General features: G+C 35.7%; 2 protein-coding genes across 6 annotated transcripts; one reads left to right on the top strand and one right to left on the bottom strand.

Annotated features, from left to right (window-relative positions):
• Positions 1-8,109: 8,109 nt before the first annotated feature.
• LOC148785157 (uncharacterized) lies at positions 8,110-11,475 on the bottom strand. Its single transcript, XM_088885890.1, has 5 exons — positions 10,857-11,475; positions 9,013-10,781; positions 8,830-8,925; positions 8,525-8,596; positions 8,110-8,274 (listed from the first exon to the last, which is right to left on the bottom strand). The coding sequence occupies exons 1-5, from the start codon at positions 11,473-11,475 to the stop codon at positions 8,110-8,112; spliced, it is 2,721 nt and encodes a 906-aa protein (XP_088742016.1).
• Positions 11,476-14,557: 3,082 nt separating this feature from the next.
• LOC105173002 (mitochondrial import inner membrane translocase subunit TIM44-2) lies at positions 14,558-21,436 on the top strand. 5 transcript variants are annotated; one of them, XR_016067854.1, is made up of 14 exons: positions 14,558-15,007; positions 15,081-15,193; positions 15,822-15,905; positions 16,047-16,122; positions 16,963-17,007; positions 17,119-17,562; positions 17,656-17,724; positions 18,422-18,486; positions 18,583-18,651; positions 18,741-18,813; positions 19,100-19,204; positions 19,871-19,905; positions 19,984-20,055; positions 20,313-20,376. XR_016067854.1 is itself a non-coding variant. In XM_011094638.3 (14 exons), exons 1-14 carry the CDS (start codon positions 14,921-14,923, stop codon positions 21,157-21,159), a joined length of 1,497 nt encoding a protein of 498 aa, XP_011092940.1. In that variant the 5' UTR covers positions 14,565-14,920; the 3' UTR covers positions 21,160-21,436. The 5 variants fall into 5 exon arrangements, 4 of the variants coding, with proteins under 4 accessions (XP_088742131.1, XP_088742132.1, XP_011092940.1 ...); XM_011094638.3 differs by lacking the exon at positions 19,871-19,905 and adding an exon at positions 21,028-21,436 and having other exon boundaries at positions 14,565-15,007; positions 20,313-20,375; XM_088886007.1 differs by lacking the exon at positions 19,871-19,905 and adding an exon at positions 21,028-21,436 and having other exon boundaries at positions 14,571-15,007; positions 15,089-15,193; positions 15,994-16,122; positions 20,313-20,375.
• Positions 21,437-22,305: the final 869 nt, after the last annotated feature.

Here is a 22,305-nt window from a genome sequence, read left to right on the forward strand (position 1 = left end):
GCTTTGCTGATAAGGTCCAATTGATAGTTGGTTTGGGGGATAAGCGTATAGAGCTTGGAAAGGAGTGGTTTTCAAAACAGAGTGGAAGTTGGCGTTAAATGAAAATCAGCAAGAGTAATCCATTGTGACCATCTTTTTTGGTTGTTGATGACACATCCACCTCAAATACTTTTCTGAGCACTAGTTAATCCTCTCTATTTGATCATCACTTTGAGGATGTGATGGGTGTCGAGACCACCAAAAATAATTCCTACAACACTTGTAAAAGTGGGGTAGGGTCGAATCCACAGAGACTGGCTTTAAGTTGATTTCTTTAAGAGAAATAGCGAGACCACCAAAAATAATTCCTACAACACTTGTAAAAGTGGGAGTAGGGTCGAATCCACAGAGACTGGCTTTAAGTTGATTTCTTTAAGAGAAATAGAAAATAATGGGGGAGATTTGATGATAAAAAGAAATAATTAAAAACTAAATAAGCTAGAAAATAATTAAAATTACCTGACGAAGATACAAGAGAGAGATTTTCCGGTTAAGGCTAGGATCATGCTTGATTCTTATGGGTTGATCATTGATGCAAGAATAACACATGTATAGACAAATAAACCAGTTATGGTTGTTGGTACTACCTAACAACCTCACATTTTCTTACCTTTGCGTCAGCCAAGGTACGACCGTTGGCTAGATTCCTAATTAACAGACAACCCTGGGAACATCCACAAGATTTAATCTATTAACAACATTAAGAATTAGAAAGGCCTGATTCTAATTAACAAACTCCTACGAGGATAATTCGTTTAAACTAGATCATGCATTTTCCATAACATAACTAATTACTATGACATAATTAATCATGCTACGTTGCTACTAAGCATTGAACTAAATAAACAATTACACGGATTTATAAAGTCCAATTAGCTAAGCAAACCTTCTTGATAATGAACAACCGGCCGAATCATTTATAAATCACGTTTGTAATTAAAGCACAGAGAATAGCATGAATATTCGTTTGACAAGTGTAGAACGCAGATTAGATCTCACAACATAATGGGAATCAAGCAATCACTATACCTTAATCAGAAAATAAGGAATTTAGCCGGACATGTTAATGAAAGAACACACTAGAAAGTGAAATTCCATTAATTCCGGTTGTAAAATAAAAATAAAAGAGAAAGGATGAACAAAGAATTCTATAGAGTTCTAATCAATAACTGACTCCCTTCAAATGAAGAGACCCCCCTATTTATAATAAAAGTCTCCTACGAATCTAGACGTAGGGGGGAGATAAATACGTGATTAACTCTAAAAAGGTAAATAAATCACAAGAGATAAGTCTTAAAGAATCCTTTCTAAATCTAAACACTTCATTCCTTTATCTATTGTGGAAATTACTCGTATTCCTCCTTATCCCGAGTTGACCACTCCACTAAGCGTGGGCACGCTTAGTCAATTCTGTAGAAATTTCCTTATAATCTCATTTTTTTCCTTTTTGATGCCTTTAATTTCGATTTTAGCTTGATTTTTGCCATCTTTGCCTCATATCTTCCTTTTTTGCTGAATATGCAATAAAATCACATGATTATGGATGTTTTGGCTTAAAAAGAAAGATTAAATCGCTATAAAATCATGACAATTACAGAGTTATCAGGATGATATGTAGAGATACCCCAGTTAAACTGAACAACTCTCTCCAGAATTTATTTGTGAACACTTTGTCTTTGCCAATTACAATGTTAATTGGAAGTCCATACAACTTATAAATGTTGTCAAAAAAAAAAATCTTTGCAATACTGATTGCAATATAAAGATGTTTGAGAGGCAAGAAATGTGAATACTTGATTAATCTGTCAACAATTACTAATATAGAATCTTTCACTTCAGGTTTTGGTAATCCTTCAATAAAGTCCATAGAGATGCAAGACCTGCCTATTCAGGAATGGATAGTGGTCGAAGTAGTCCTAGGTAGGCACTGTTATCATATTTGGACCTTTGGCAAACTTCACATTCCCTTACCCAAATATGGACATATTCCTTAAGAGTAGGTCGGTAAAATAATAGCTTCAACCTCTAATAAGTACCATTGATTCCAGAATGACCTCCCAATGCTTAATCATGCATTGTCTTAATGATCTTCTCTCTTATTTCCCCATGACTGCTAACACAAATTTTGTTGTTTCTTCTCAGTATCCTTGGTTCATATTTATATTCAAGATGAGACTAAGCATCCAAAACCTTAGCTTATATAATGGCTTGAAGCAGTGTATCTCTATTATAACTAGCTTGTAATTCTTGCACCCAAAGGGTAATTGTGTTGAGATAAAATAGGATTGAGCCTCTACTAGGTCATGTTCCACTCTTGACAAAGCATCAGTTGCTCTATTGTCATTTCCCTTCTTATAGTGAACTTCATGACTAAGTCCCAGTAACTTAGTTATCCAATTTTGTTGTAGGATAAAATCCACTCTTTGATCTAGGAATGTTTGAGACTTTTATGATCAGTGGTGATGATAAAGTGATTACCTTGTATGTAGTGTTTCCACTAAGTAACAGCAAGCAGCAGGGCCAGGAATTCTTTCTCATAGGTGGATAATCCCAAATTCTTTACTGCTAGAACATTGCTCAAGTATGCAATGAGTCTGCCCCCTACATTAATACAGCCCCAACGCCTCTTCCACAAGCATTTGTCTCAACCACAAATGATTTAGTGAAGTCAGGTAGTGCTGGCACAGTACAGTAGACATTACCTCTTTAAGTTGCTTAAATGCAATCTCAGTGTCATCATTCCATAGAAATCTTTCATTTTTTAGTAAGGATATTAGGGGTTTAATGATGAGTCCCCTTGATAAATTTCCTGTAATACCCTATTAATCTCAGGAACCCCCTCAATGTCTTGACTATGGTAGAGATAGGTCATTTTCTCATACATTTCACCTTTTGAAGGTTAGTAGACACCCCTTCAATTGAGATAATATGTCCTAAATACTCTACATGTGTCTGTGCAAAAGAGCATTTGCTTCTCTTAGCATATTAGTTTATGCGTTCTCAACAATTCCAACACAGTCCTCAAATGCTGCAGATAAGTATCCCATCCCTTGCTATAACCAAGATGTCATTAAAGAAGACCAGTACAAATTTTTTAATAAATGGCTCAAAAACTTAATTCATCAAGGCTTGGCATATTGATGATGCATTGCACAATCCAAAATGCATAACCAAGAACTCATAGTAACCACTATGTGTAATGAAGCTGGTTTTAGATACATCTTCCTCCCTCATTTTTATCTGGAAGTATCCTGATCTCAAATCTATTTTTGAGAAGTATCTAGCCCCATGCAATTCATCCAACAACTCATCTAGCACAGGAATAAGGAAATTATGCTTGATGGTGAGTTTGTTAAGGTGTCTGTAATCCATACATAACATCCACTCTCCATCCTTTTTCTTGACCAGCAATACTAGTGAAGCAAAAGAGTTTTGATTGTTCTAATAATTCCATTATTCAGCATTTCTCTCATAATATTTTTAATCTCAGTTTTGTGCCCATAAGCATACCTGTAAAGGTGTTGTTTTCTTGGAATAGCATTAGGTATAAGCTCAATCTTGTGCTCTATAGACCTTATAGGAGGGAGAGAATGTGGTTCCTGAGACACATTCTCAAACTGTTGGAGTAATCCAAAGATTGTTGGGTTCTGTAACCCTTTTCCTTTCATTGTATTAGCTGAGAATAACTGAATAAACATGCTATAAGCTCATCTTCCCAAGAACTCACTCAAGGAATCTGTAGTGATCGATTTGAAATCAGTTTTTTGTGATAATAGTTTTCAATATTACCTTCTTTCCCTTTTGGCTTATAGTGACTATTAATTGATGAAAATCCAACTCAACTAGATTGTGAGCTCCCAACCAGTCACAACTCAATACAAAATCACAGCCTCCAAGTTTTAATGCCCTCACTGGATAGGAAAATTGGTGGCTCTGTATCTCCCAACTGAGTTCTGGATAGATGATCCTACTCAGTAATTTGTATCCATCTGCTATACTCATCATCATTGAGGTAGTGCATTCAGTTTTGATCCCTAGCGCTCTTATCACATTCTCATCAACAAAAGTATAGGTGTTGCCACTATCAATAAGGATGTGAATTTCCTTACCATTCACTGAGCATTTGACCCTTAATGTACCACTACTCATACTCCCGCACATTGCATTTAAGGGACAATGATGTCCTCTTCTTCGGCTTCTTCCATCTGTTCTTCCATTTGCTCAGTATCCTTTTCATATGCCTTGACTTCTTTTTCATTCATTAACATGTAAGAGTATCTCATACCTTAATAGTTATAAAACAGATTTTTCTCCTTCATAGCTCTCATTTTTGCATCGGTGAGAAGCTTCCTAGGTTGGTTGTTTTCATTTTTAGCTTTAAAAGAGGGATTTTGTGGTCTGTATAGGGGTTTTATCTGGTTGTTTTTCTGGGGATGTTGGGTTTTCTTGAGGATGACATTCACTGACGTGGTTTCTTGTTTCCTAGCAACACAATAGCTTGGTTTAAGGTGGTAGGTCTCATTGTGGCAACATACTCACTTATCTCCTCTTTTAGATAACTGATAAATTTCATCATGAAGAACTTCACCCAAGTTTTTGCTGAATATAAGCATTTGTGCCTCTAACTCTTCAAATTCTCCAAATAAGCATTGACAGTGGTTTTCGGATGAAGTTTGTTAAACTTAGATACCACTCTTTCATAGTCAAGATCTTTAAATCTTTATAGCACAACCACAATCAACTCTGTCCATGAGGGTACTCCTCTATTCTCAACAGGCCCTTAGTACTAGAGTCCCGCCCTCCCTTCCATGTGGATCGAGGCTAAGGGAATTGTTTGATCCTTAGATAGGGATCATTTGGAAATACCTTGTATATCTTCTAATCCAAACTCTTGCATCCTCTCCATTAAAGAGGGGAAACTCCATCCTATTCAGAGCATTATAACTTCCAGATTTAGACAAATTTGTATGCTCATTTCCGGATAGATGATGTGCAGTCACACGAGAAGAAAACCCTCTCTCCATAAATGCAGTGAGTCATTCTCCCAAAATTGATTTACTTTTCTTGTATTGTTGTAGTTGTTCCACCACACTCTAAAGTTATTGCTGAATTGTAACAAGAGTATGCTCCAGATTCATGATTGCAGCTTGCCGCCCATCTTGTGCCTCTGATATCTGATCCAAAAGAGCATGTGTCTGCTCTTCTCCAGCCTGTCTTCTTGCTCTTTTTTTAATCAACAAGATGTATTTCTTTTTTTAAGCTTTCTGAAGCTCTTTCAATTTAGTGACATCTGCCATTGTTATGTTTTAAGGTTTGAGGATTTTCTGGCTCTAATGCCAAATATAACAAGTTTAATGCGGAAACAAAAGAGGAGAGGAGAAAGAAGAGTTGAGATGGGAGAATTCTAGAAAAGTTTAATAGACTTTTTCATTAAGAAGCCTCAATTGAACAATCTATCCTACTTTAAAACAACATTCTGGTAAAACAAAGGAAATTACAATTTCCTAATTAATTGAAAGTAACAACAAATTTCTCCATGCTCTTCATTGGCTCATTCATGCAAGAGGTGGCTCCAGGTTCAATTTGATAGGGCTGTGCCCACATACGCTTTCTTTAGCAATTGTCGCGTGTCTCATTGTCAGCTCAATAGTTGTTCCCGAAATACAGTCGTTGTACCACCCCCTTTGCTACAAGGGCTATATCTACCCTAAACGTCATATTTATAGTAATCCCTGTGTTTACAAATATAAATGCACAATATAATTTAATCCATATGTTACGTAACCCCGACGTCATAGCAAGCGTAATCAACCTACAATATCATATATGCACATCAAACACCACAAGTAGTCCATCATAAGTAATCTCCACACTTACGTTCTCTCTATAAAACAAAATGTATTTTGTACTCTAACTGACAAAGAGGAGAAAACCACGTGTAGACCTATTCTTCAACAGTCAGATACCTCAAAGTCTACTCCTGAAAGAAAATGTCAGCAGGGGAATGAGCCTGCCACTCAGTAAAACAAAATGTATTTTGTACTCTAACTGAGAAGAGGAGAAAACCACGTGTAGACCTATTCTCAACAGTCAGATACCTCAAAGTTTACTCCTGAAAGAAAATGTCAGCAGGGTAATAAGCATGCCACTCAGTAAGCAAATAACCAGTCCTATCTATATATGTATACCAAATATAACCTCAAACAAGATACATAGGCAATATGCATAGAATGTATAGTCAATTTGCTTCCACATAACCATCTTTATTACACCACATAGTTATCACGCAATATGATAATCAATTAAACTTCCTCTTTTTCCCTAGTTTGCTTACCAAAAGGTGATATTGTGTTTTTCCCGCCAACTCAATCTCACCATTATTAAATTTAAGTGAATCCCCTTGACAGCCGGCTCATCAATCTCATCTCACACATAGCGCTTTCATTTCGCACATAGCAGTTTCATTTCGTACATAGCACTTTCTTTTCGCACATAGCACTTTCATTTCGCACATAGCACTTTTCATATCGCCTTATAGGCTTTTCAACACATCAAGGGGTATTCACACCACAATTATATTCAATTTCCACCACTCCCTCATTTTCACATATCACCATTCCTGTAAGCAACTAGTAACGTAAAACAGTATATCCATATATTCTCATTTTCAGACATCCACAACATATCAAACAACAAACATAATATTTCAACGTATTTTCTCATTCCACGTACACAATACCATCAATCAAATCAAATCATCCATCACTCATATACTTTCAAATAAATTCATATCAGCACGAACCACAAATTCAGAGGGAAAAATCCAGTGACTCCCCCTGTGATAATAGGAATGATCAAAAACCCCCCTATGAAAATTAAAGTATCAATTACCCCCTTGTGATATAAAATAAAGTTTAAAAAACCCCCTCCGTGCAGAATTTGCGGCTCACGCGCGTTGACTGCGAAGCTGGGTATGAAAATTACATTTTTTGGACATTTTTGCCCTTCTCTCCCCCAATTTAAAGGCTGCTTCATCCCTTCTTTCTATCACACTTTCTAACCCTTTCTTGCACCTTTCTAACCCTTCTATCCCCCAATTTAACGCATCTTTCTCTTTTTTTTTTTTTGCTTTTTTGCAAATTTTGATGCCATGTCCACACAATCACGTCGACTAAAAAAAAATCGAGGATGCAAGGAAGTGCTCGATTTGAGGTTTTCAGCTTCACCATTATGTGGATGCAATTCAAAGGCAGAAATTAGAGTAGTGGAATCTTTAAAAAAACCTTCTAGAGGTAAGTTATATTATTGTTGTAGATTTCAAATTTGTAATTTTTTTCGTTGGGTACAACCCGAAAGAGCTACATGGGCACCAAGCGGGTTTCCGGTAAGTTTTGATTGTGGAGCATACACCGGGTTGAGGGACAGTGCATTTGCAACAGATGAAGATGAACCAGATGGTTGTGATATAGATGATGTGATATCGAAAGCGTCGAATTCCAAAAAATCAAATATAAATGTCGAACACAATGAAAAAGTGGTTAGCAATGTTAATTTTTGGATTGGAGTTAGTGCAGTTTTATGTTTGATGGTTTTCATTCTGTTAATCAAGTAGAAATCAAGGGTTGTTGTAATTGTATTCTAATTCCTGAAATATGCAGTTGATTTTTGTTTCTAATTGCATTGTAATTCAAAAAATGCACAATTTATTTTTGTTTCCAGATTGCAAGATCATATTAGAATATTGTCCAATGCTTTAAAAAATACTACATAAGACATCTAAAAGTGCAAAACAATAAAATGCTTGATTTCATTAAGCACAATGTAAGCATTCATATTGTATCTGCCAATTAAACAATTTACAACTTTCAACTACACTGCCAAATTTCTCAAGATTAAGCCTAAGCCAAAAGTATATCCAACCTCATTCAAAGACATTACTACCTCCAAAGGTGCTGCCAGTAATTTCTCTCCAAAAAATACCAAATAAATCAAACAGGTAGCACCATTTAGAGTAGCCAAAAAGTACATCCAACACCATAAAATGGTTAAAACAAAATTACAACTCTATTTTCATGGCCTCCATGGCCTTTTCTTGGACCTCTCCTTGATTCTTTCCAGAACTTCGGAAATTGATGGCTTTTTGTTTCTATTTGTATTTATAGGTCCTCTTGAGCTTGTTCCAATAGTGTCTCCCATCAAAACGGCATTTCTACGTCCTTGATAACCAATTTGTTGCTGATAATATAAAAAGAGTTTAAAAACAATTGCATAAAAATATAAAAATCAGGAAATATATAATAACAAAACTTATAGTAGATGGATGAGTGCTTGTGGGGGGTGTTGTCGCAGATGACCCAACAATTGTTTGTTCATTCTACATTTCAAGAGGATTATATTTTAATTGCTCACTTGTACATAGTCACAAGCATTGACAGCCAATTTCTTGTTATTATAAAAAAAAAAAAACAAAACAAAAGAAACTTACGGTGCTTACAATAGATGGAGGAGTGTTTGTCGAGTGTGTGGCTGCAGATGCTCCATCAATTGTTTGTTCAACCTGCATTTGAAAAAAGAACATGTAATATGTCAACAATATTGTAGTAAACAATTGTAGCAAAAAGAACTATATTTTAATTACTATCAGAACTTACAGTGCTTACAGTACATGGAGGAATGCTTGTTTGTAGTGTCTTTGCACTTGTTCTTGTTTTTTGCTTCTGAAATTCAAAATAATTTATTCATATTTGAGTAGTAGCTAATATTTACATTGGAAAAAATATATTAACTTACCTTGGTTGCTCTTGTAGCCTCAGACTGCAACTCATTCTCTTGGCTTGTTGGGGGAATTTGAGAGCCTTCGACAGGTATTTCCTCATGACTTATGCCCTGCAAATAAATGTTTTTACTCAACATAATTGTCAAAAAAGAAAAAAGAGAGACAGAATATTAAGTGAACAATTTCATTTAACAAACCTTGTAAAACTTTGACTTTTGGTGTGTTGGATTCTTGCAAGTTTCCTTGTTGTGCCCTCTCTCCAAGCAGTTGCTGCACGTATGTGTTAGACCTTTTCTTGTAGAAGTGGATTGCACCTCATCTGGACCCCTCCTCCTAAGTCTTTTTGGTCTACCCCTTTTCGTTTTAACTTTTGGTGGTTTTAGGGGTTCATAAGTAGTTTGAATGTAGTCTTTTGCCCCAGGAACAGCATGGATCATCTCCCCATAAACCTTTAAGTATGTTGATTTTTTGTAACAAATATCAACATACTCATCAATTGGAACCCGTTTGGTAGATATTGCTGCACATGCATGGCAGCAGGGGTAGGCATTCAACTGAAACATGCCACAAGTGCATGTTCTTTTTGCAAGATTCACCACATACTTATCTAGGAAATGATCTACTTCATACTCATCCATCCCACACCACAATGTAAAACAATTCCTAGCCATTAACTGTTGCTTCTTGATTTTTTTAAGAATATTTGGGCAAATGTCTCCCTCAAACTTATCCATCCCTTCCCTTTTTTGCTGCAATCTTGACATCAATTTGCATCTAATCCATTCAAACATCGTGATTATCGGCTTATCTCTACCATCAAGTATGTAATTATTAAAGCTTTCACAAAGATTGTTCACCAATATATCACATTTACTATGCAAAGGAAAAAAAGCCCGACTCCAATGTTCTGAATTGATTTTTTTCAGCCATTCAAAGGCTGTCTCAACTTCATGTTTCTTTTTGGGGTCAATTTCTTCAATTTTTTTCATGAACCTTTCAAAATCCCTTTTGTTTGTTGTTGATGCAGCTTTCCAAAAGAATTGTTTCAGTTCTTGGGATTTAAACTTCATTTTGAAGTTTTCATACATGTGCCTAATGCAAAATCTATGTTCAGAATCGGGCACAAGATCTTTTAAGGCCTCAATAAGTCCTTTTTGCCTATCACTAATGAAAGACCACATCGAAGTCCCCATCCCACCTATATCATCTAGCAATTCCCCCAAAAACCAAGTCCAATTTTCCCTGTTTTCTATCTGAACTACAGCCATGGCAATAGGAAACATGTTGTCATTCCCATCCCTCCCTACAGCCACAAGCAACTGTCCACCATAACAGGTTTTCAAAAAACAACCATCTAGACCAATGATCGGTCTGCAACCATTTAAAAAACCATTTTTAAGTGCTGCAAAGCTCACATACATTTTATCAAAGACTGGTGGCTTTGAGCCCTCAACTTTTTTAATAATCATCTTGCTACCAGGGTTAAAATGCCTCACTGTCTCACAATAATCCCACAGTTTTTGCAGGGTTAAAATTACAGGGGAGGCATGAATTCTCCAATTACAACCCTCAAATTTGCATTTTGCAGTCACCCTTGATTTTTCATTTTTTATGTATTCAACATCAAAGCCTTTTCTGACGCACCAGTCTCTCAAAACCTCCCTAAAATGCTTTGCATTATGAAATTTCATCCCAACAACCAATTCACATGTCTTTACATTTGTGGATTCTTTAAAAAAATCATGTTTTGGTTGTGAATCTTCGTTATCAGAATTAGGCAAGCTTTCAAGTCCATCACTTTCAGCATTATCACTAAACCAGTTTTCATTTTCTTCAGCATTTTCAGTCTGAAATTCTGGTTTTTTCATTTTCTTCTTCATAACCTTTCTCAATTTGTGCATTAAATCATTTTTAGTTGGGTTCTTATTCAAGAATATGTTATCATCACTTGACACTTCAAGGTCTTCTAAAACAAGACTTGGGGTTTCACTAATTCGGTGACTTGCATCGCTAAATCACTAAAACAAGAATATGTAATGACTTGCATCGCTTGAGTATATCTCAGGCTGATTATAGTCCTCATCAGAAGAATCATCAAATTCTGATGAGGACTGGTTTTCAGCATAGTTTATTTTTCTTTTGCCTTTTTTATCTCTCAAATTATCAGTCTCAAACTCTTCTTCACCACCCTCACCATTACCACCAAGCCCTTGTTCCCCCTGCCCCTCACTATTCAGCCTTTCCTCAACACCCTCACACACAGATCCTATCCCATCCCTACCCAGTCCCTGCCCCTCACGATTCAGCCTTTCCCCAACACCCTCACACACAGAACCCGGCCCTTGATCATCCCCCCCAGGAAAACTATCATCTAAAGCATCTTCAAAATCAATCCCATCTAGCAAGTACCTAATTTCTTCCTCATGTTCATTGGAAACAACATTACCATCTTTATCTAGTGCCTGAATGGGCTCACAATCACTGTCTTCTACATATATTTCTATAGGCAAGTCTATCCCTCTATATTGATTCTCCAAATCACATATGCAAATGTCAGGGCATTCATTGCTAATACGTCTTAAACCAAGTTCTAGTGGTAACCCTGGAACTTTATAATAAAAGGTCATTGTGCCTTTCTTCCCACCACATCTATCATACATTTCTCCTAATTCAAACATTCCTAGAAAATCAATATCTATCCCTTCAAAAATCTTTTTTGTACCCCTACATATTTAGATCTATTACCATCCACAAATCTACCACCATACCAGAAGTGAACATCATGCAAGTCATTACTCTGCACATGGAGGGAAAAAAAAAAATAAATACAACTTTTTAAAAGGAGCGCATTATAAAAGTAGATACACAAGTTTATCATAGGGAGTTTTATGAATATTTATATTATCACTGGGGGGTCAATAAATAACTATCAATTTTCAAACAGGCCCATATTTTTTAAAATATAACAGAATATAATAATACAATATAATAATTCTCAAACATGGACCACATATTATCATAAAAAGTCTAAAAAATATCATGAACATGGTAATAGCTGCAATATAATAATTCTCAAATGGGGACCACATACTATCATAAAAAGTCTAAAAATAGATCATGAACATGGTAATAACAGCAATATAATAACTCTCAAATAGGGACCACATACTATTATAAAAAAATTTAAAATAGATCATGAACATGGTAATAACTGCAATATAATAACTCTCAAATAGGGACCACATACAATTAATAAATTAACTGACAAAAAGAACTCAACAAACAGAAAATTCGGTGACTCCAGAAATTTATCACACAATATCTATTGTATCTTTCCTAGTTTCATTTATTAAATAAACGAAAAGTTATTCATGATGACATAATAGATTAATATCCTACTATTTAAGATCTTATTTTCAGCATTTTCACTTTCCCAACACAATGCAAAAGAGATTAGCACTAATGAAGACACTCGTTTGCCTAAAAAGTTTTCCTTCCATTCCAGAATTATATAAAGAAGTTTGTACCCAAACTACAAGGTGAAGGTGCCAATGTAGATATTCCACACTGCAATTCCATCCAGAATGAAAGAAAAGAAACTTGTATCATCATTTCCTTTATCTAATTTCTGAATGTGGGTATGCATTCCTTTCCTAAGACCCATCAACGTAAACAGAAGATGTGAAACTGGAAAGACCAATCCATTCACAGAATACCATGAAGTCCATAATTCAATGATAATTTTATTGTATATCTTTTATCACTGATTTCCAAAGAATTGTCAATTGAGTATTGTCAATTCAGCATTTTCACTTTCCTAACTCCTCTATATGCTTTAACCATGGACATGTTCAATGAGGGACCACAGATATATAATAATGCACATAAAACAAACATACCGTCATTACCTTGCAGAGTTCACCAAGTCCTAATCTCCTTTTTCTTTTGTCTTTATATAAATCTACAATAAAATAACATAACTAAGAATCAATTCTTTAATCGAAATTTTTTAAAAAAATAAAAAATACATTAAAGTAATATGGAAAACTAACCTCATATACTGGTTGAGCCTCTTTTATTTCTCTCCACCAGAAACCACAAAAGAAAAAATCCTATATAGCGAAAAACGCTAGATCAGTTCTTGTAGAGAGAATTTATTTTTAAAAATCAGAAAAAGTACCTTAAAGTAGTAGATCTGAAAACTAACCTGATGTATTGTTGAAATATCGTCGATTTCTCTTCAGCCGCAACAAAAAAAAGAACACCTAAATAGAAAAATTCAAACTTTTATGCTTAGAAACTTAATAAAAAACTATAAAAACCCTAAATCATAACCTAAATTATAACATAACTATAAAAATTATAAACTATAAAACCCTAATGCAACATAAACACCACAAAAAATGAAAAAAAAAAAAGCGAAAAGTAGACAACTCACCTTCTTTAACCTCTTTTTGTTAATTATATAGAGTTTTCTTCGAATTTAACGGTCAGTTTTTTCGATTTTTTGCAAAGAAATCGAATAAGTTTTAACAAAGGGAAGGATTAGGGTTTTCTCTCAAAGTCGAAGAAGTCGGGTTCTGTGGTCTAAATTGGTCAACAGCCTTTTCATATATATGAAGGGGTATTTTAGTCTTTACCCCTGAAAAATTAGACTATCTTTGACCGGGGGGCAGTGTGATTTTTTTTTTATAACAAAGGGGGTGAAATTGATATTTATTTTTTCATAGGGGGTTTTTTGATCTTTTGGCATAACACAGGGGGCCAAAATGAATTCAACCCCAAATTCAGATAATAGTAAAATCACAATTAAAGATACATATATAGACAATACTAATTATTTACTTACCTCGACCTTACAACGCTTTTATCTATCCAATAGATAGTGGTTCGATCTTTTCACTGTACCTCGTATCCTATAATGAGTTATACCACACACAATTAATATATCGAGAATATCGTAATTTCTTTTAAATATAATATTGACTATCATTTGTACAATTTCTAATAATTCTTTAATATTTCATTTCTATCGAAATACAAATCTTCGTTTTTCCTCTTTATTAACATAATATTTCTTAAATATAATTTTCAAGTCATTTCTATGAATTTTCTACCAATTTATCGTTGCTATATAATTTAATTAAGCAACAATACATAGAATTACATATTTCGTTAATCATTCCGATGAAGTTGTGTAAATTACCTATAGTAATAATTAAATCTAATAAATCTAATATTTTAATTACCCAATTATATCATTTTTATAGCAATTGTGATATTTAACTCGACATTAATTTAAATAGCCAAAATTATAAAATACTCCGATTAAATAGTTCACCGCTCAATATAAATTATATTTAATAAAAGAACTAATTAAATAATATGATTATATAACTTTCCTTAGTTAATATAAGTTGTTCTAAAATATTTTAACGAGCTCCAATTTAACCCGTTCAAGTTTTATTATATTCCAATTAAGGAACATAATTTATTTACTAATTAATTAAATTTTATAAAAATTATCAATTAATCCCCCAATTAGATATTATAATATTTGGGGCGTCACAGTCGTCTTCCTCCAAATCACTAATTCTCATTTCATACCCTAATCTATTCAAAACGTTATCGTTCGCCCCCTTCTATAAATCCCCCCCCCCCCCCCCCCCCCCGCAAATATGAGCTTTTCCTTAAATCCAAAGGCTCCCATCAGCTCCTTCCGTCGAATGGTGTTCTTTTAAAGTCGCAATTCCTTCTAAAAGTTTGACAAATTACATGATATTGATAATTTCACAATAATTCTCAGCAAAATATCTTCTCACTCAAACCCTTTAAGAAGTAGGGAGGAGGTTATCCTGCCACCCAAACGCCCTTAACTCTGGTAGGTAATTGCACTACTAGGGCACAGAGGAGAGAGAGAGAATTTCCTCCACAGCATTCCACACTTGTGCGTGTTTGTCCTCCTGCTGAACGAGAAGGAAGAGTATAAACACAGCAAACAAACATTATACTAAAACCCTCACGGTCTCACCTATATAATCTTCATTCCTTTCCATACATAAATTCCAAGCAATATTTTATAATCTCTCTAGATTGTGATTTGTGATGATGGCCAGCAGAAAACTCGCCAGAGATTTATTCCTCTCCGAACACCTTGTTCTTAGCCGTCACCAATTATTAGCATCTCAACATGTGTGTTTCTTTCGCTTTCTATTTTCTTTTCCCTTTTTAGAATAATTTTCACATGTTGATTGTTTCTCTGTAGATCTACAGTAGATTGCCCAGTCTGCAATTGTTTCCGCCCAATAGAATTTTCTTTAGACGCGAATTCAGTGTGTTCGATGAGTTCTCCAAGAAGATTAAAGGTGAAATCGACAGGTATTCCTTTTTACATTCAAGTCTCGGTTTCTACTTTCGTTATTGGTTCATATTTGAATTAGTTTTTGCATGTAATACTTAATCTTGGTTGTCTTTACACGATGATTATTTAAAAATAAATAGATAATCATAAGCTTAGCCACCTCATCGCCATTGTCGAGCTGTGAAGAGCATTCTTTACAGTCAGCTCTTTTAAGTCCTCATTAATTGACAAGATATTTCCTCCACTGCTTTCAAGTTCTCATAGGTAGCATTGATATTCTGGGTTTTGCGTAATGCTGGGATTGGGTAGACATTACTGGACATAATGTTTACAATGGTTGACCTGTGAATAGCTCTCTCTTTGTCAATTATGTAGAAGCTTTTTTCCGGAACTCAGGGAATAATTTTGATGCTCTGGCAACTAATATGACTTAGGATAAACATTTCAATGTGGTTAACCATAGCTAAAAAGTTGATATTATATGAATCTTGTGTTCTTCCTGTTGAAGTTGTTCCTTTCTGTGATTTAGGTTTCTTATGTTCAACTTTCTTTAGTGATAAGCTTTCAATGTTTTCAGCTCATTAGCATGCCTTTTTTGGTTTTCCTTTAATAGCTCAAATTAATATCCTGATCATTTGGATGTAGGAACCGGGAATTTCAACAATCTGTGAAGGAGATTAAGGAGAAAGCAGAGGACTTGAAAGGGGTGAAAGAGGATCTGAAAGCTAGGTAATGTTACAACAATATTTCATTCTTGTGTTGTTATGGAGCTCTTGTTTAACTATTTAGAGGCTGAGACATACTGTTGTATGTCAAGGCTGGCAGACACTTCCAATGGGGCTTCTGAGATGGTGAAATGGCGAAATGCAGAACAAAGCAGACTACTGAGCAGCTGTACACACATGTAGATGGTGTTTGGACGCAGGCTGAAGAAAAAGCAAAAAAGGTATAAATCATCCTCTAGTGGGGCTGCAGTGTCTTCCCAAAGCTGAATTAGCAATATGGAGTTTGACTTAATTGAAGTACTTCTGGGCATATATTTTGTTTTCCCCAACTATTTGCTACTAAAGGAAATTTCTGGGTACCTTTATGTGGTTAGAGTGCTGCTACTTGCATGATATATCTTTTAATGCAGTATTCATATCTTTGGCATCCAACTCTACTGTATTAGGAGATCCAAGTACATTTTGGTAATTTGATTTATTCAAAACTGCAGGTAGGTAGGAGGATAAAGAGCATAATAGTGCCTTCATTTTTGCTTCTGTCTTATCTATGGAGTACTATTCAGAGTACTAGTTATTGTGCGTCCTTGTGTGCTGTGGAGGGGGATCTGGGGATGCACAGTAAGTCATTCACTATTTGCTGTCCAGTGGTTTTCTTAACAATAAAAATAACTTCAGGTTGCTAAATGGGTCATCTGAATCCATCTATTTCATAAGCTGGACAAGATTTGTAAGAACCTTTTGGTGGCTTTGATGAAGTGCCATTCGTTGTTCTCTTAGGTTGCTTTCAATAATTAGATTTCGGAGTCTGTGGTTGTAACATAAGAGGACAATTACTTGTGTGATGGCCTTGTGGGCATCCCACCATGGAGCGTCCGTGCCATTAATGTTCTGTGCAAATTGTATGATTATTATGTGATTTAAAAAGATTGTGAGATTGAGGTGTCATGGATGGTAGCTAAAAGTTGGATATTGTGTACAAAGCTACAAGCTTGCACCTTTTGCAGATTCTTTTTGTATATTTTAGTGAATGTTCACTCTTGGCTTTCTTTGATTTGTTGGAGGTTTATGCTGAGGTGGAAGAAAAAATTTCGGCTGCTAAAGAGGAGGTTCGTTAAATTATTTGCAACAAATAAAAGAAATTTCTGTGTCTTCTTGTGCGATAAAAATTGTTTACTGATAGAGAAGTTAAAACTAAGATTGTTTTAATTTTGATTTAGGTCAAGGAAGGTTTTGGGATTGGGAAGCAAGAGTCTACAGGATGCAATGGAACTTCAGCTAGTCACAGCACAAATGACAAAGATGGAAGCAAGTCTGCATTTGGTGAAGAAAAACAACAGGGTCAGCAGCAGCAATCGGAAGCTAGTGATAATGCTGAAACACTATTTAGCAAGGTCAAGTTTGGTGTTTCTTCCATGTCACCGAAGGTTTCATTAGCATTTCAAAAATTGAAGGAAGCAAAACCCATTGACATGGTGAAGAAGGGCTATGACATTGTGAAGGAGGAACTAAAAGGTAATCCAAATAGGAAAAAGCACCTTGAGTATGATAGTTCTTCAGCTGCTCCCTCACCAAGCACTCAGAGAAGTACACGCACTGATATTGTTGTGCTACCTTCAAAGCAGTCTCGATGGAGTAAGAAATGGGAGGCTTTCAAGATTAAGGTGATATGCCTTTTGCATCCATTATTTACCTATGATGGTTACTTGTGAGTTCTTCCCACCTGTTCACCTGATTATTGTTATCTCATGTTTCAGATGCAAGGCCATCCTATATTCAAACGTGTTAGTGGGTTTAGCGAGCCTGTAATTGAAAAGAGCCAGGAGGTATTTGCAACTTAAAATGCTTTTTGATTTTTTCTTATCTATAATGAGTATGCTCTGTTATTGCTTACTCTGTGGCAGCTTTGTATTTCAAATTGGAAATGTTAGAAGCCAGTTTCCGTGCTTGAATCATCAAATTATCATTGTAGAAAAATCCCTGTTTTTGCTTGTGGTTTATATTTCGTAAATCCCAAGAAGATTTGTATATATTGATGTTCATTTTTGCTGCATGTAGCAGATTACATTTGTTGTCAATAATGTATGTTAAAGTTTGTGCTTGTTCATATTAAACTGCCATTGACTTGGATATTCATGTTATTAGCATATCATTATTATTTTGCAATTCAGATAGTTATTTTTTGAAAATTTCTTTTCCCTAATTTTCAGATGTTTCTTCAGCATTAATCTTGGGTTGCAGATACAGGAACATATTAGAATACTAATAGTTGCAACTGAACGATATGATCTGTATCTTCCTACTTAAATTCTCTGTCCATTGGTATCATTACTCTATTATTACCCTTTTCTGCCTCTAGCTGCCACAACATCACCAGACTAGGTGGAGTTAGGAGGACTCTGGCTTGTTTTTTCCTTTAGAATCTTGCAGAGGAGACCTTATTGCTCAAAACATCTACATTTATAACTAAATAACATAATTTTTCCATACTTCCATCTTCATTTATAGAACTTAAATCTACAGATTGCAGAGGATATGCGGGAGAGATGGGAGACTAGTGATCATCCAGTTGTTCACAAAATCCAAGAGTATGCTGTCATCTTATTCCCTAATTTATATTTCAGTACTTATACTTGGTGACTACTAGAAATATTTCAAAATTAATCATCTTCCTTAAATTACAGTATTAGTGAAACTGTTCTTGGAGAGTCAGATGCTGCCATGTCATTTAAAGAGATTCGTCGCAGAGATCCGTAAATTACATGTGCCCTATCTGTCATTTTTAAATAATAGTTCTTTTCTATGGACCTTATATATTGATCTTAAAAATTGCTTGTGCTAGGACTTTTTCTTTACCAGAATTTGTGGCTGAGGTTCAGGAAGTGGTCAAACCAGTTCTTAATGCTTATTTCAAAGTAAGTCTTGAAGTTTATTGCACACCTGGTGACCTTGATGCACCCCTGGGTGGTCGATTGGTCACATCATTTATGAAAATTTTAGTTGTTTCTGATATAATCCTTGTGGCTTTCTCTTGAAATCCTCTGATGTGCACATGGAGCTGTCACGATAAATTGAATGTGGATTTGTTTATAGAAAGTATATAGTTGCATATATCATTGTGTTGACTCTATAAGGCCAACAACTTGCCATTGAATAATTGTCTTCTACAACATGATGGATCTTGTGTCTTGCTGTCTTCAGGGGGATACTGAAGCATTAGAGAAGTACTGTAGCTCTCATGTAATTGAGAGGTGTAAAGCAGAGCATAAAGCATTTGAGAGCCAGGGGATCTTTTTCGATAACAAGGTCAATACATAGATGATTATTCTGCTTGTTTTCATGCCAAAAGATAGGAATCTTTATCAAACATTTTGTTGACTGCTGGACGAGCTAAAACTGTAACCTTTACTGTTGTTCTTTGCTCAGTCTTATAATCTTCTTTTTGGAAATTTTCATTTAATGTTATCTGAAGTGAAACTAATGTGCTATAATGTTCAAGAATTGAGAAAACCATAATGACTCTATACGAGTGACTACTGGACTTTGGATATTGTGGGTTATTATGTGTCTTTAAAACCTTGTGTAGGCTTGATGCATCTTTATGACAAAATTGGTGTCTCAACATTTCAATGAGAATGGTGGTGGTAGTAAGTGATGCATGCAGTTGATAGAAGTTGGAGGTGGTGGGCCTGGTGGCATTGAAATTGAACTGGAATGTGTAATGAAATGGAAATTGAGTCTTTTTACAGTTACCAAGAATGGAGCTCATTCCCAAATCCCAATGTGTACATGATATTAGATGCTGCACAAGGAATTGAGAACAATGTTTTTGACCATTTTGTTTCGCTAATTGAGAGCTGATTGCTTTCCATATGGACGCAAAAGAGAGGGCTCGAACTGCTTGCAAAAATGATTCTTACTATCCACAAAATTTTACATTCAGCTGCTTGACTGATAATTTTTTGTTTGCAGCATCTTTGCTAATTCAGTTGCGCTTGGAATTAATAGTCAGTTTCACTTGACTTTAGTACTTACTGGGTGTTTGCTGATTCAGTTTCTTGAAATAATTCATATCCTGCATGCAGATTTTACATATATCGGAAGTGGAAGTTCGAGAGACCAAAATGATGGGAGAAACCCCCATAATCATTGTGGCAGTAAGAAAACCAAAACACGGATATACTTTTTTGGATTCCAGGACTTTAGCATTTAATCTTCTATAAACTGTTCTTCCCTTTTTAATGTTTTGTTTTCAATAGAAAATTGTGGAGATTTGTGATGGTCTTCCCTATCTTTTTGTTGTGCATGGTGCGGAATCTGTTAGTGGATTAACACCTCATCTATCAGCTCTCTCAAACAGATGTTCGGTGCTCACTAATTCATGCTGATTACTTTTTCTTGAAAATTCTTGCAGTTTCAGACACAGCAAGTCTACTGTATACGTGATAGACTTGGCACCATAACAGAAGGTGGCCAGGTAAATGCCAATGCTTTCTCGTATTGGAGTTCCATTTATTGTCCATGTGTGTCAAACATTCTAATAAAACAAATTCATGAATTTGGGAAGAGAAATTTAAAATTGTTGCTTGTGCATCCAACATTTAGAGTGTCTGGTTGCTTGCTCCTTTATATGAGATGGTTAATATAAATTCAGGTAAATTTACAACGCACTAGATGAAACTTTACATATTAGGGGCCACGCCTGACGTGTTAGCATAAGTTTTATCCTTCCTGAGGAGTTGGAAGATTGAAGTTTAGAACCCAAACTTGTTCCCCTCTCCAGATGTTTTTCCTTTTACCATACTGAACAAAGAGAAGGGTTGTCTTCTCCATGCCTCAATTCCAGACAACAGATGGTTAACTGGACCCCTCACCTACAGGAAGCAGTAGAACCCCATCTCTTCCTGTTTCGCATCTCCGTACCTTAACTCCAACAATGCCCTTAGTCTGTGAAGGTTTGGATTTTGTGACCTGCTTATGTTTTTGTTACAGAAAAACAGTAAGAATATGTAACTCTCTGATTTTGGTATTATTATGCTTGAACACTTTGGTGACCATGGTACGTGATGAAAAGTATATACGATTCCATAATATACCATCTTGACATATTCAAATTTGTTGCCTATCAGGATACCATTCATACGGTGTATTATGCCTGGGCAATGCAGCAGTTGGATCCAGAAGAACTTGGAGAGGGTGCTCCTTACTCCACATGGAAGCTTAGAGAAATGCAGCAACTTGGCGTCCGGGCCCTAATTTGATTATATTGTTTTAGCAATGTTGATGTAATCTTGCCGGACGAGGATTTTGTTCTCCTAACTCTGGTAAGGGAGAAATTTTGAGGCCTCTCCCACTTGAGACTGAAGGTGCTAGAAATTTATATCAACAATTCTGCCGTATTTCACCTGCAACTTGACTTGGTGCTCGGATGGCAGGGTATCTAATAAACATGTAGGTCTCAAAAGATGATGAAAGTGATGGCGAGTGAGATGAGGAGGGTATGGCCCGAAGTTGCAATATGAGACAATTTTCATTTCTTCTGGCTAGCTCTCTTACCAAGTGCTTCTCTGCAATAATGATATTGGTGCCATAGAAAATGAGGGTGGGGCGAAGTAGGTTGTAGTTTGTAGCAGAGGAATCTGGATCCTGTCTGCCGGCCCCCACTAAATCGGATTAAGGATGTGGATTGCAATAAGTAGGGGGACGTGGGGCCTACTGAAAGCTGGCATTTAGTTACCAAACCCATTGAGGCCTCACTTTTTTTCATATCCATTCTCCATTATTACCTCGTTACCAATACTCTCAGCCCAATCTATTCTATAATAATAATAATAATAATAGTCTGATTCTTATGATGAGATTTAGCTTTAGTTTCCCATATTCCTAAAAGAGCATAATGATTAAAAATGTGATGGGTAGGGTATGGTGGGGAAACCAGACGAGATCCTCACCGGCAGCTGTTCAAAAGTTTCACCATACATACTTACTTTTGGGGTCACACTCACTCACAGCTCTTTTTCTTTTTGTGGTACGTATATACTTGACTTTAATAAAGATAGGGAAAGGGGTATGAGGTGCGGTGCAGCATTTGGATATTCTCATTCTATCCCTTTATTTGACTTCAACTTGCATTGCAACCTTTCATACTCGTCATATTCTTTTTCTTTTCATCACAAAAAGAGAGAGAGAGAGAGATGATGAGTAACAAAACAAAGGACACAAAACCCAATCCCAATATGCTTTTATATCTCTTCTTTTCAGTACAACATTTGATGATCACATATATAAATCTGACTGCATTAGCTTTTGACTACGTAGCATTCAATTTGGATTTGGTACTCTTAATGTAGTGCAGCAGGCAGATGCCTGCAGCCATTCGCTTTGCAATCCACATACCCCGAAATCAA

This window comes from Sesamum indicum, linkage group LG10 (assembly GCF_026168435.1).
Source record: "Sesamum indicum cultivar Baizhima isolate 11 linkage group LG10, ASM2616843v1, whole genome shotgun sequence".
In the NCBI taxonomy this organism is placed as follows: Eukaryota; Viridiplantae; Streptophyta; class Magnoliopsida; order Lamiales; family Pedaliaceae; genus Sesamum; species Sesamum indicum.

What these genes read in the sequence shown, in the direction of transcription:
- LOC148785157 (XM_088885890.1), bottom strand. Translation starts at nt 11,475, where the DNA reads ATGTATGATAGATGTGGTGGGAAGAAAGGCACAATGACCTTTTATTAT. An exon ending in GATATACTCAAGCGATGCAA is followed by an intron (nt 10,782 to 10,856) that starts GTCATTACATAT and finishes GTCTTGTTTTAG; the next exon opens with AAGACCTTGAAGTGTCAAGT. An exon ending in CTCCATCTATTGTAAGCACC is followed by an intron (nt 8,275 to 8,524) that starts GTAAGTTTCTTT and finishes TTATATTATCAG; the next exon opens with CAACAAATTGGTTATCAAGG.
- LOC105173002 (XM_011094638.3), top strand. Translation starts at nt 14,921, where the DNA reads ATGATGGCCAGCAGAAAACTCGCCAGAGATTTATTCCTCTCCGAACAC. An exon ending in AATTATTAGCATCTCAACAT is followed by an intron (nt 15,008 to 15,080) that starts GTGTGTTTCTTT and finishes GTTTCTCTGTAG; the next exon opens with ATCTACAGTAGATTGCCCAG. An exon ending in TTTCGGCTGCTAAAGAGGAG is followed by an intron (nt 17,008 to 17,118) that starts GTTCGTTAAATT and finishes ATTTTGATTTAG; the next exon opens with GTCAAGGAAGGTTTTGGGAT.